At 43.8% G+C, this 13266-nt stretch overlaps 1 protein-coding gene across 7 annotated transcripts in view; it reads right to left on the bottom strand.

Annotated features, from left to right (window-relative positions):
• The window catches only part of HECTD1 (HECT domain E3 ubiquitin protein ligase 1), a 1011111-nt gene that overhangs the window by 525394 nt on the left and 472451 nt on the right, over nt 1–13266 (bottom strand). For all 7 annotated transcript variants that reach the window (XM_069638480.1, XM_069638479.1, XM_069638478.1 and 4 more), the window contains 3 exons: nt 5259–5353; nt 4207–4312; nt 3400–3534 (listed from right to left, as the gene is read on the bottom strand). In XM_069638480.1, coding sequence (XP_069494581.1) covers nt 3400–3534; nt 4207–4312; nt 5259–5353 — 336 coding nt within the window. The remainder of the gene's footprint in view (nt 1–3399; nt 3535–4206; nt 4313–5258; nt 5354–13266) is intronic.

The raw sequence follows: 13266 nt of genomic DNA, 5'->3' as shown, positions 1-13266 counted from the left end.
AGAAGTAGTTTGTAAAAGAAATAATCATATGTTGGGTCACAAGCTGATTAGGCCTGCAAGTTGCAAAAGTTTCAAGCACTTTCGCAGTGAGAGGTAAGTACTCTCGGACAGGTTTTTACAGTACCTTACAATGAAGAAAAAGAACTGGCAGTTCCTGCAGATCTCGCTGTTCCTGAGCATCAGTTGTGGGGACAAGAGGGTGGACATCGAGGGAATCCTGCACTGCACTGGTCAAAAAGCTGGCAAATGGGAAATCTTCAATTCCGGTAGCTCTAGTCAAGCACACAAACGGGTGTCCCTCTCCCTGGTTATTCAGTTTCCTGCAGCACTCAGAGGAAAATACAACCAGCTCCGAGAATGGTATCCAGGTGGCTTAGTGTTGAGTTGATTGGTCCCACCAACACAAAGGAAGAAGTCCTTGTAGGAGCTTCTCTGTCGAGGTGAACTTGGCGATTCGGTCCTGCAGCAGGGCTTCACCGGGCAAACCAACGGTCCAGGAGTTGCAGCAGCCGTCCTCTTCCAGCTCTTCTTCGGTTCTTTCGTTCCAGTGGTCGACTCTGCCTTCCAAGCCAAGAGACTCGCCTTTTATTCAGTTCTCGTCCAATCATTCCAGCCTAGCTGTCACTCACTCAGCAGGGTGGCTGTCCTTGCCGGACAGTCAGCCAGCCAATCACACCAGAGTGAATTTGGGTCTCCTAGGAGACTAAGCACAGGGAGTTTCGGGCACCTCCCTCACTTCCTGCCCACCCCAGACACTCTGGCGCCAGAGGCGGTCTTCAGTCCTGAAGCCCGCCAAAGGCGAAGCAACAAAGGGGCCAACCCTGGTTTGGTGCGCAGAGAAAGCCTAGAAGGACCTTTCCAAAAACAAATGACGAAAAAAGAAGACCGGGACCTGTTTAAACAAAGGGGTCTCAGATACCATCTTGAAAAACATGGCTCACGCGATTTAACGCTACCGGTGTTCGCGGTCAGGAAAAATCATGGTAGTTTGTTATAAAACCACTGCCACCAGCCATTTTGAGAAGAAAGGGTAGCATTTGACTGCTACATGAGTTTCTAGACATCGGGGATATCAAGTAACCCCTCCAGCACTCTATTGTAAAATAGGGTGTGCTGGGTCTAGGAATTTAAAAAGACTAGTAAAGTCAATTTCACTTTACTTTCTCTGGGAAATAGTTTATCCCAAAGAAGGTATTTAAACCTTGGCACAGCCTGAAAAGGTTTCCCGTGTCACTACACTGAGGGTGCTGTGTGACACAAATGAAAAGATGATGCCTATGGAGTTGTTTAGACTACATAACCAAAGAAATAAACACAGAAAACAAACAGAATTAAAAAGTTCAAAGTCCCAAAGTTTAGAAAAAGAGCTGGAGGGCTCTAAAATGGGAGGAATTAGCACATTGAGAATTCTTCCTAACACACAGTCAGAGGTGAGAAGCGTCTTTCAGGGAGCCAGGACAGTCAATGTTAGTTGAGAAAAAGTCTAGGTGAGCTGTAGCACTTCTTGCAGGTAGGTAAAAGGTCTTGCACAATGTTTGAAAAGTTTTTGTGTACAAATTAAATCACTGTAGGGCCACTGTACGGCAAAGCTGCAAGTAAATCTGCAAGAGCAACCAAGGCAAGTCTTAACTGAGGAATAGCAAGGCTACACAACAAGAGGCAAGTCCCCTTAGTTTTACAGTACCTTTGATTAGAGGAAATTGGTTCCAGCTGGCTTCTGTTCCTGTGTAGGTCTGCAGATCCTGTTGTTGGGCCTCAGTCGCGGGGACAAGAGGGAGGACGTCTGGGGACTACTGCACTACGAATTGAAGGCCGGCTGTAGCAATGGGCAAACTTCAGATCAGTGGCACGTCACGATTTCAGCTTCTCGCTACTCGCAAATAGCACCACCGTGGTTCTGATACCACTATGAACTTTACTCGCATGTGGGGTCCAGCACTCTGTTGAGGTGGCTATGGCTTGGTCAGTCCTGCTTCATGGGGGTCTAGGAGATCTTTTGGAGCTTGGGTCAGACTTAAAGACACTCCCTCAATTCTTGTGTTCCTCTCCCTGGCCATCGGTCCCTGCAGCTTCAGTGGAAGTACAGCCAGCTCTGAGAGGATTTCCAGGTGAGCTTGTTTTGGGGTCGATTGGTCCCACCAACCCCAGGGGAGAAGTCATCCTTTGCAAGTCTTCTTTAGTCAAGGCGAATTCGGAGCTTGAGCACTGCAGCAGGGCATCACCATGCAAACCAATTGTCCAGGAGTTGCAGCAGGTGTCTCTTTCAAGTTCTTCTTCAGATTCCTTCATCCAGTGGTCGACTCTGCCTTTCAAGCAAAAAGACTCACCCTTTATGCAGGTTTCTCCAATTCATTTGCAGCCTAGCTGTCAATCACACAACAGGGTGGCTGCCCTCCAGCCAATTACCTTTGGGTGCATTTCTTTAACCAAGGAGACTAAGCACAGGGAGTTTTGGGCACCTCCCTCGCTTCCTGCCCTGCCAGACATGCTGGAGCCAGAGGCGGGCCTTCACCAGTGAATCCTGCCAAAGACAAAACGAACAAAGGGACCAAACCTGGTTTGGCGTGAAGAGTAAATCTCAAGAAGGACCTTTTCAACAAGAAATGGCAAAAAAAGACGACCGGGGCCATTTTCACGAAATGGGCACCCAATGGTGCCTTTTATCGTGGCTACGACAGCAGCCCTAAGTAAAAACACACAATGGTAGTAAAAGGTAAACCACTGCCACCAGCCATTAATTGAACAAAGGGTAACATAAAAATGTTACATGAGAAACTAGTCAAAGGGGATTCTCCAGCACCCTATGGTAAGATAGTGGGCGCTGGGTCTAGAAAGTTACAAAATCTAAGTAAAGTCAATTTCACTACACTGCTCTTGGAAACAGTAGTTACACCAAGAGAAGGTATTTAAACCTTTGGGAAATCTAAGACTTCCCTGTGCCACTACACTGAAGGTGCTGTGTGTCACAATGTAGAGAGGATGTCTATGGAGTTTGTCAGACTCCAAAGTCAAACCGAAACCCAGAAAACACATAGAATTAAAAGTACACAGTCCCAAAGTTCAGCAAAAGAGCTGGGGTCTCTAAGGTGGGATGAACTTGGCACTAAACTGACAATTCTCCCTAACAGTAGGTTACCCAATACCAAGCAGATAAGTCTTAAAAAAACAAAAGAAATGAAATCACATTAAAATTACATGAGATAAAAAGTCCTAAAGTCCAGCAAAAGAGCTGGGTGGTCTCTAAGATAGAAGGGAATTAACACATTTCTGAGAATTCTCCCTAACAGTACTATTTACACAAAGCTATCACTACAGAGATAGCAACTCTCCAAATAGATGGTTCCCCCTCACAATATCCACACACACACACACCATCCTAAGGGATAGTTCTACTCTCACCATCTTAAGAAGATACTGTTCTAAGGATTCCACAGTTGCCAACGGCTCCATCTTCAACATCCGGCCTGTTCGATCGATAAGTGCTGTCTCTCCTGGAGCTCGTTCCAAACGAAACCTCAGCCTGCGCGTTAGGATCTGAAAACAAATAATAAATTGGAAGTAGCCCGTCAACTGACAGCAGATGAGCATGCACAGGCCACACAGTACTGAGTAACCAAGGGTAGAAAGCATGAGCACCCGATTGATCACACCAGTCAATCCAAAGCCAAATATACTGTAAAGAGAATCACGGGCTAGAGATGGATGTTGGAGTAAGGTGTGGGGGGACTAGATTACCTGCAGGGACATAAGCTTGAATACTGTAGAATGTAGGGTGGGGGCAAGGAAAACCTACAGGTGATTAATGCTGGAGTACCTCGGGATGTAGGGAGAATTACCTACAGAGTTCAATGTTAATTTGCCAACTGACTTTCTCCAAGTACTTTGACGTCGGAAATTACTTTGAAAAAAATGCGGCCTGAAAATAAACACGATACCAACTGCAGGTGATAAATGTTGAGGCATTGCAGAATGGGTCCAGGATTTCCTGCAGATATGGGTGCAACCTGGGGGACCGCAAAGCATGGGAACAAGGTCTGCCTAGTGGCGTATGTGGACCCCGGAATACCTGAGGGAATATGTAGGGGACACAGGATAATTGCAAGTTTTAGAAGAGATCATGTCAAAGCATATGGGAATTAGGAAAGGTTTAATTGCCATTTCTAGATATACCAGAGTATCTAAGATGCGTATTGGGGGACGGATTACCTGCAGGTTGTAGGTGGACCCAGGTGTATCAAACAAATGTAGGGAAAGCCGCTCAATCGATTCCAACACAGCGATCAACTTCCGCACCAGTGCAACAGCCGGACTACTGTGGAGAGAAGAGTAAGAATCCATCAGCACCTGGAGAATGCCCTTCGGTGGTAGTGGTGCGCGGTATAAATCAACATAACATTACTCCAGCAAACACCACACTGAAGCAATGCCACTGCCCCGTCCAAAAAGCTTCATGAAAATTCTCTATGTATAATGCATCATAAGGTAATAGGAATATTGCATGGAAATGTATTTTTGTCAATTAAAGAGCAATTGACTTCGTCATTTGCTTTAAGCTAGATTTCTTTCTCAACTCACTTTGCTCACGCCATCTATGAATGCAGAGTCCCACGATGACCCCAATTCAGTCATCATACCTGCAACCACTAATTCACTGACATAATGCTACACACAGTGCTACCCCCCCCCCCCGAGCAACACAACTGACAACTAGTAATTGCTGGCAAAGCAATCTACACAGTCATTACAAATTGCCCGGTAACATTCATACTACAGCCTATTGAACTCTAGGGCAACGTACTGTGTTTCAAGGCCGTGACAAGGACAGTTCAACGGTACACAAAAATAAACAAGCCAGTTGGGAATTTTCCCTACAAGGCCTTGCCCTGAACCATGCCTTACTTGTGTAAACCAACCTCTGTTACAAGCATCTACGCATGGTTTTCAGCACTAAAAGTGTGACCTCCTTGATTCTGGACAGCCAGCTTGCCACCCCAGCTAAGTTTAGCTATTTTAGTCTGTAGCTTCATGAACCTAGGCAGGGGAATCAAAGTTTCAAGTACAGGCAATACAGTGTTAAATACAGAACCATGGTACATGTATTGAAGCGCAGTGTGGTACTAGAAAACAAGAAAAACAAGCCTGTCATTAGGCTAGCATTCGTGCATATTGAACTGGTTGAGGGATCTTGCCCCTCACTGGCAAAGTGTAAGGAACTCTGGGCCCAGCTAACATAACCATATGCCAGTATTCCACGTTACCTCTCATCGTCTTCGTTCTCGCTGAATGCTGTTTTGAAGACGTTTACCCTTCCCACCAACTGGCCACAGTCCTGCTTCAGGTCTGGATCGATGCTCTGAGCAGAGAGGGGAGACCAAAAGAAGGCTCAGTGGAAAGAAGTAACTGTTAGGACAGTTTTTCGAAAGTACTAGCCAATAAAAAACATAGCTGAGGCAGTACATAAGCTAGACTCTGTGTATAAGGCTGGACCACCCGAGAATGTTTTGGTAGCATGGACAGAGAAGCCAGGCTCATCTTAGGAGGGAGAGAGGGCTGTAGCTTGGTACAATGAAATTGAAGCATACATATGGTCCAAAGAAACACTGCAACACTATGAATTGTAAAAAATAAAGTGATTGAAATACAAGTATACCAAGATATAGCTTGTGTTAGGCTAAGTTTGCATGCAGTACCCTCTGGGACAACTACACACAACTAAGACTACAGGTGTAAGCAAAACCAACCTTTGGTTTAAGTCTGTACCACACAGATTTTGGTAGCGAGCTGAGCAGCCAGGCTCATATCAAGAGGTATTGTGAGCTGTAAGGGTGTTACACAGAGGTATATAATCACAAGTATTCAAATAGACTCTTATACTTAAGGTTTCTTGGTAAAACACTTCTTCATTTATTATACAGTCAGTTAGTAAACATTCACTAAAAGGAGGCAATCAATATCACACAAAAATATACTACAGTACTTCACACCATCAGGTTCGGAGGCATTTAAACTACTTTGAAGGAGGAGCAAAATGGTATTCAGAGCATTTTTTGTTTTTTTTGTTTTTGGTAGTAAAATCAATTACACCTTCACAAAAACTTCACGGAATAAAACTGCAAATATACATTTATAACAAATAACAATATTCCATATCTTAAAACCAATATAGTTTCAAAAATAGATAGTTTCATTATTTCATCTCAAGCATAAAAACCCCCTCACCAAGTTTAAAAATGTTCACATATTTCACAAACCTAAACAACTTCCACTTTTACATAAAGTATGAGAATATTTTCCCAACATTCTAGTGTTAAAAAAGGAAATTTGATATACCTATTCATCACAGGTCTAGCCCTAATGGTCTCAAATATAAAAGGTATTACGACACTAAGATTATACTTCTTCACTTTCCATTTGCAATCCACCATTTCGTTCATTCAAAGCTGCCTCAATTATACTCAACAAGTCTCAACGTCGCCAAAATGATTTAATTGATATGTCCCCACATACATCGCAACCAAACCATTTGGCGTTCACAGCCTGAGTTAACTCCCAAGAAAGTACCTACACAGATTAGTCTTTGTGTTTCAAAGTGCGCACAATACATAAATAGGTGCTCCAAAGATTCTAGTTCATTCAAGTTCACACAGAACCTGCAAGACTCTCCAATCCCAGACACTCGTTTTCCAAACCATTTCCTGATACGAGTGCCCGAGTGGATTAAGTAAAGGCGAAATCTCATATAGATCATCCTGGCATTCTGATCAGGGAAGCACAAAAGGTAACGCATGCGTAGTGTGTGCATGTCTGAATTTGGCATAGGTGGTAAATGACATGTAACCTGCAATTAATTCAGAAATATGCACCCACGTGTTCATAAAGAACTGTTTCTTTGTCAACCCAGGGGTGTCAATTAGGCCTTGCTTTGTCAAGTTCAAGGAAATTAACACCTGGTTCATGCGCTTTTGATAAGCAGAGGTAGAGGCCGAAGGGTCATCAGATGAAATCCTCATACAGAGGGTTGGGAGGTGGAGACAACATTTTCATATAGGTGTTAAGCATGTGCCACTCATACTTGTCAGCTAGTGCGTATAAGCCTAATTCATATATCAGAATGGGATTTGGAAGGAACCCCGGTAGACAATACCCTTTTCCAAATTTTGCCCTCAAGTTTATTCAAGGTTGGGCCCATGTTCAACAAACATCCAAACTGTACAATAGAATAGGCTCGACCTTCATTTAATAGACGTGTATCAGGGGGATGATGGAGAACTTGCAGTGGCGAAGACAGATAAATCTCATCTGTGCAGACAGTTGCATTAATTTGGCGTCTAGAATTACTTGCCATTTACCAACAGAGTTGCTGTTAGATATCTGATAACCCAAATATGTGAACTCACTCATGATGTTAATCTGTTTTGAGTCAACATTATAAAGACTTGAGGTTTTATCTTAGCCATAAAAACTATGATGTTCGACTTAGCAGAGTTGATCGTCAGGTTATTCAGATGACAATACTGTTGAAAAAGGTTAAATTTATTCAGTAACCCAAAGGGTACTCTATCAAAAAGAATGACATCATCGGCGAACGCCAACCAATTCAGGCGCAACTGGCCCAAAATAACCAGAAAGATGATGTTTGCGTCCCATATTTTCTCAATATCTGCCAAGTACAGGTTAAATAAGACAACGACCAAATTGCATCCCTGCTTCACTAATTCTGGTTGGAATGCTGTCAGATAGTAAACCCTCAGAGTTAATGCGAACCCTATAAGAGGTATTTTGATGCAGCAATGCAATTATCGTTACCAAATGGGAGGGGATTCCGTAAGACAGCATTTTCCGCTAAAGACAAGTGCGGAGAACACTATCAAACACAGATGATAGGTCCAAAGATGCCATATAAATTGGGCCGTTGGACTGAGTACATGAAGACGTTAAGAGATGTGCAAGAATGGAGGCATTTAGCTGGGTACCCATCGCCTTGCGAAATCCCACCTGGGCTTTAGATAACATATCAGCTGAGGAAATAAAGGCTTCCAATTCGCTCAAAATAAGACTAGCAAAAAGTGTTGCCGCTTTATCAATTAGGGCAATGGGCCTGAAGTTTACGGGATTATCCAAAGGGCCCTTTTCATGGATTGGTAGAATTATCGCCATCAACCAAGATGGAGGTATTAGTCCTGTTTTAAATATCAGTTGGTATCGAGTGAGCAAATACTTTGCCTAAAAATGCGGGTCATCCTTGAACACACAAAGTGGCAACCCATCGGGTCCTGCAGCTCTAGAAAATTCAGTTGTGAAATTGCCCAAATAACATCTTTAAGCTCCCAGTGGCAATTAACTGGAATCTGCATCAGCGGTTTGTCAAACTCCTGTTCACAGTGGCGAAGGGGCAGTTCATATTTCATTCCAAAGAAAGTGTGCCAGGTAGAGCCAGCTATTGTAGCCACCATGCGGTTGTCTGACATACAGTAGGGATTTCTTAAAATGGCCCACAATTCCCTTACATTGTGCTTGCATAGATGGTCAATCATGCGTTGATTCTCAAGATTGTAACGGTTGTGACATAGTTCCTTCACTTTCTTCTTGTACTTGGTCAAAATTAGTTTTTTTGCCGACATGTCAAATACAGCACCTGCATGTGATCGTTTTGCAGCACGAAGATCACGATTTTTGAGACTTTTCAGGGCAGATATCGCTGACGAAAATGTATGCAAAGCTTTGGGAATATTTTTGCACGAGGAGGCCTTAGATAAGGTCACCAAGTGAGCACGAATCATCAACAGATTAATGTCGTTAGACCTTCTCCATAAAGACAGAGGATGCCAGTTTGTCAGTACAAACCAACAAATCCCTATTGACTAGAGACACAAGTCTACGGCAAGTGCCAGGGTGCCATCGTACAGCAAGTGCATGCCTATCAATCTCCACCAGTCCCATGACTGTCGAAGACTCGTAGGTTTTAGCCGTGATACGTAGCCTGTTGCCCAATAAACAGTGGTCGCCCAAACCCACATTCGAGATTATAATCGGCTCAAGCAGACCGGACATCGCTGACGATGCTAAAACACAGTCAATTAGTGAGTGAAGGTTGCCACGCTGCCAGGAAACAGATGGACTATGGGAAGCAAGGGAGATTGGATACATTTTCCAGGCTTCAAAGAACTCAGACCAAAGCTTCACTCTCCTTCGAGACATCCTTGCTTAATGGGGTGTATAGCAGGTAACTGATTTTTTTCGTCTAATTCCAAACACGCATTGAGATCTCCACCAATCAAGATTTCATGCCGTGGATAAATCAGCGAAGCGTTGGACAATATCCAATTTAATGCCTTCATCGTAGTTTCTAGGGATTCAGCATTTGGGTTCCAATAAATTGATAGCAGCAAAAATTAGTATAAAGTGTAACCTGTGATACACAATTCCACCAATAGAAAAGTATCCGACTTGTCCAATAAATGTGCCTTAAATTTCAGGCTATTTTTGATAAGAATGGCAATGCCACCACTAGTGCTGCCTATCTGGTTGCGGCGAGCAGGTGCACTAAAAGGCACAACCATCTAAAACAATTTCATTCAAAGACATTGTTTCTTGCAAAAAATAAAATTTCCGGGACATTTTGAATCCCCACCATTCAATGCCATGCCGCAAGATTTCTTACGGCACAACAATTCCAAGATGCAAGAACAATGCTCGATGGTTATGAGTTAGAGGTATCCTCCTTCAATGATGCTACCACTTTTATAAAGGGCTCCAGCCACGTTATACCACTTAATACCAGAGTCAGCGAAGCCAGTTACTGTATGTGTACTCTACTATGGAGCCCATTTGTTACAGTATCTGGACCCCCAATAGATCTGTCCTGAGACGCGGGTGGGGCAAAGTCCAAAAAGGACCATGCATCCTCCATGTCCCCAAACAGGTGTGGTTGAAGTCCCAAGGACTCAAAATCGTCCTTAAAATCCAAAATTAATTTGGTTATAATCTGGGACTGGAATTTACACAACACTCTATAGTTGTTGTAGTTTGCGAATTTGACCCATTCGATGTCCTTGGTAGCTAGATTTCATAGTGAAGGGATCTGATAAAAAGCGTTCATCAGAAATGAACTGTTAATGCGCGCTGTTCCATTTATATTAGAATCGCTTACCCAGCCGAGTATTTGATTCATCTGTTTGGGAGTCTCCAAAAACAACAAGTTTCCAGTGGAAGGAGGAACTGGTTTGGCCTCCATAGAGGCTACCCCCTCAACAGAGGGTTTGTCTTTACTCACCAACTTGGACAATAAACGTGGATCCAGCCCGGTCTCAACGCTCTCCGCGTCTTTTGGGACAGCGGGATTAACATCATCCTGTGTTAGTACTTTCTGGCGGCAGTCATCCTCTATTAGAGGGATTGCTGCCTTTTTATTTTCAACACTCGGGAAAAAGATATGTAGTTGAGATTGAGACTTATCTGTAGCTTTTCCCATAGGTTTTGGAACAGGCACCTACACATCGCCACTTCCTAGGGCCTTAATCTGGAGATGTTTCTGACTTTCCTCGTTCAGTTCCAGCAGATTTAGTGCCAGATCATCTGCAATCACACAGGACTTAATAATAGGGACAAGCAAAGTCTCATTAATAGATGCAGCGTTTGTCTCCACCATGATTCTGGTTTGAGATGATTGTTTCTGCTTAACCTTGGCAGAATGTAACCGTTTTTGTGCTCTCAAAAACAATTTCTTCACCTTTTGAGAGATGAACTGCATCCCTCCTTGGCCCGTATTTCTCACACATGTATCAGCTGCCAACATAGAGTCTTGGGACTTTGCAGGAGGCTGAAGATCGATTAAGTCTGTTAAGGCAGAAGGGCTATCAGGAGAGGGGGATAGCTCCTTAACAGTCACCATCGATCCAATTGGCGACCAAGATGTCACTGAGACTTGAGTTTTTGAAAGCTCAGTAAACAGCAGCTGTCCAACTTGAAGCAGGTGATCATGGTGGAGTTTCGCCACCTCCAAAAGATTAATAGGCTCGTTACTACCATGCTCTGTTACAAGAACATTTGAACCTTGTATAATAAATAAGTATCATAGACCGTGTTGACAGTTTGCGTTCCCTGTGAAGTTACCAGAGGACTAGATGGGCATGGAACAACAACTGGTTGATAAGGTGCCATCATTTTTTCTATTTGGTTGAGATAGAAAGATTTCGATTGTGCCTCAGACAAGATATATCCTTCTACTTTGCAGATTTTTCCCTTCATGAAGGCTAGAGAGCCCTGCATTTCTCTCAATGAACAGTGGGTTAGTTAATTGCCTTTGTCAAGAAGATTGAGGATTCTTGAAATCACTGCGAGGTTTTTTGTAAATCACGAGTAAAGATATCAGTGGGAGAATCCTCCGGAGTGGATGATGGCATGTCAACTCCTTTTGGGGTGGCATAGCCAGCACCATCTTTCCTTAATTCATGATCACATAAGAGATTGGTAGGAAGGAACCTGTAGCTTCGGGATAACTATCAGAGGTCTCTCCCTGACCCAAAACTATACCCATACCCGACCCCTGATGGAATAGATCTAGAGTTTCCCTTCTAGGTACACTAGGTTCCATGTAGGTACATTTGTCTGGGAGGTGAAGATGTACTTGTTCTCGGAACACATAGGACCTAGATGCTGGCGAAGAGGGGCCAAGGCAAAGACGTACACGTTTTCCTAACTCACTCATAATTGCAGGCGCAAGCATGGAAGTGTCGGCAATATGGGCAAAACCTTCCTGATCATCCTTCATTACGCAGTGACAGTCAGCTAAATGGGGGGGATCACAAGCCATCTTCCCTTCATCATCATATGCATCTTTTACTGAAAATGAGGGTAAGTTCAGACCTACAGGGGCCACAGAGGGAATAGATCCCTCCACAGATGGCAGACGTATCGGTGAAGAGGGAGTGTGTGCCCCCTCTGATTCTGTTGGCAGCTGACCCAAGGGCATGGTTACCGAAATCGAAAGGAGCGATTTTTTACAAGACGGTAACAATGGTAATGTGCTGTTAGACAATTTAACAGCAGAACCTTTCACAGATACTTTTGTAGAGTCGCCCACACGGTTTCCACTTCTCAGTGAACGACTCATGGTCTATTTCAAATCCTACCCGTATTACCAAATTGGTTGGAGAAAGAGCAACCACCAACCCCCCGTTTTTCACACAGCTAAATTTTTAAACAAATTGGGCTAGTCAGAACATGCACTAAGCCCCAACGTGCAAGAGATGAAGATCAAATTTAACCAGTATAAGATCCCACACCGAGCTAACAGCCTTTCAAAAAAGTCTAACCAAGGGCCATTCCGGGTACCGATACAAGCATGCATAAGTCACATAGCACATGTAGTCCTTCTTACATAGCAGGAACCAAGTACCATAGGGTCATTCATCCATATCACCCTCAGCAATTCACAATCAGAATACTGCTCCAGTAATTGTGTGCCTTGAGATTCCGGAGCCATATTCCCAATACCCGTCCCGTGGCCTTTGGGCCAGAGTAGAAAGACCCAACAAATTCCAAAATTAGAGTTGTATAAAGGAACTGTCCCGACTTTATAAGCTGTGGTTATTGGCAGCACAAACCTCCAACCATGTCAATTTCTAACAGAAGGTGGCTTCACAATTAGCAATTGAACACAGTTCCCCCACCTGTCAGGGTTCAAAGGCACCTTGGGCTGCAGTCACCCTCACAGGGGATGAACGGATTCAGACCAGGCCACCACACTGCAGCCAATCACAAGGCAGTGTACAAAATTCCACTACCTTGCGGGGTTCAAGGGCACCACGGCCCACAGTTACCCCACCAAAGTAAGTCGAGATTAGCTTTGCCACTAGACACTGTTTGAGGAGCAGCCTTTATGCTGCATAACTTTTCCCAATGGGTTACAAAGACACCCAAGTCCACAGATACCCCTGCGATAGAATATGGGTCTAGTTTCATGCAGCCAGATTATAAAAGATAAGCCTCAATTGTAGGCTTAGTTTCTGTGAACACAAGTGGTTCAAAAGGCACCAGGGCCCGCAGTCACCCCCTAGCATACGGCAACTAACACGTGTAAACAAATTGCCCTATAGTTGGGTGGGTTTATTCCCTCCGCTTTGCGCCATTAGTCACTTTAAATTGAAACGTGACGTGTATAAAGGGTGAGGCGAAGATCAGTTGCAGTAGAAATACAACTTCCTACGGACTTCTGGGGATTCCAATGGATAGAAAGAAACGATCCATATAAGTCACATAGGAGTA

This window comes from Ambystoma mexicanum, chromosome 14 (genome assembly GCF_040938575.1).
Source record: "Ambystoma mexicanum isolate Mex_15411 chromosome 14, UKY_AmexF1_1, whole genome shotgun sequence".
Classification (NCBI taxonomy): Eukaryota; Metazoa; Chordata; class Amphibia; order Caudata; family Ambystomatidae; genus Ambystoma; species Ambystoma mexicanum.
This window is presented reverse-complemented; position numbering and strand designations above follow the sequence as displayed.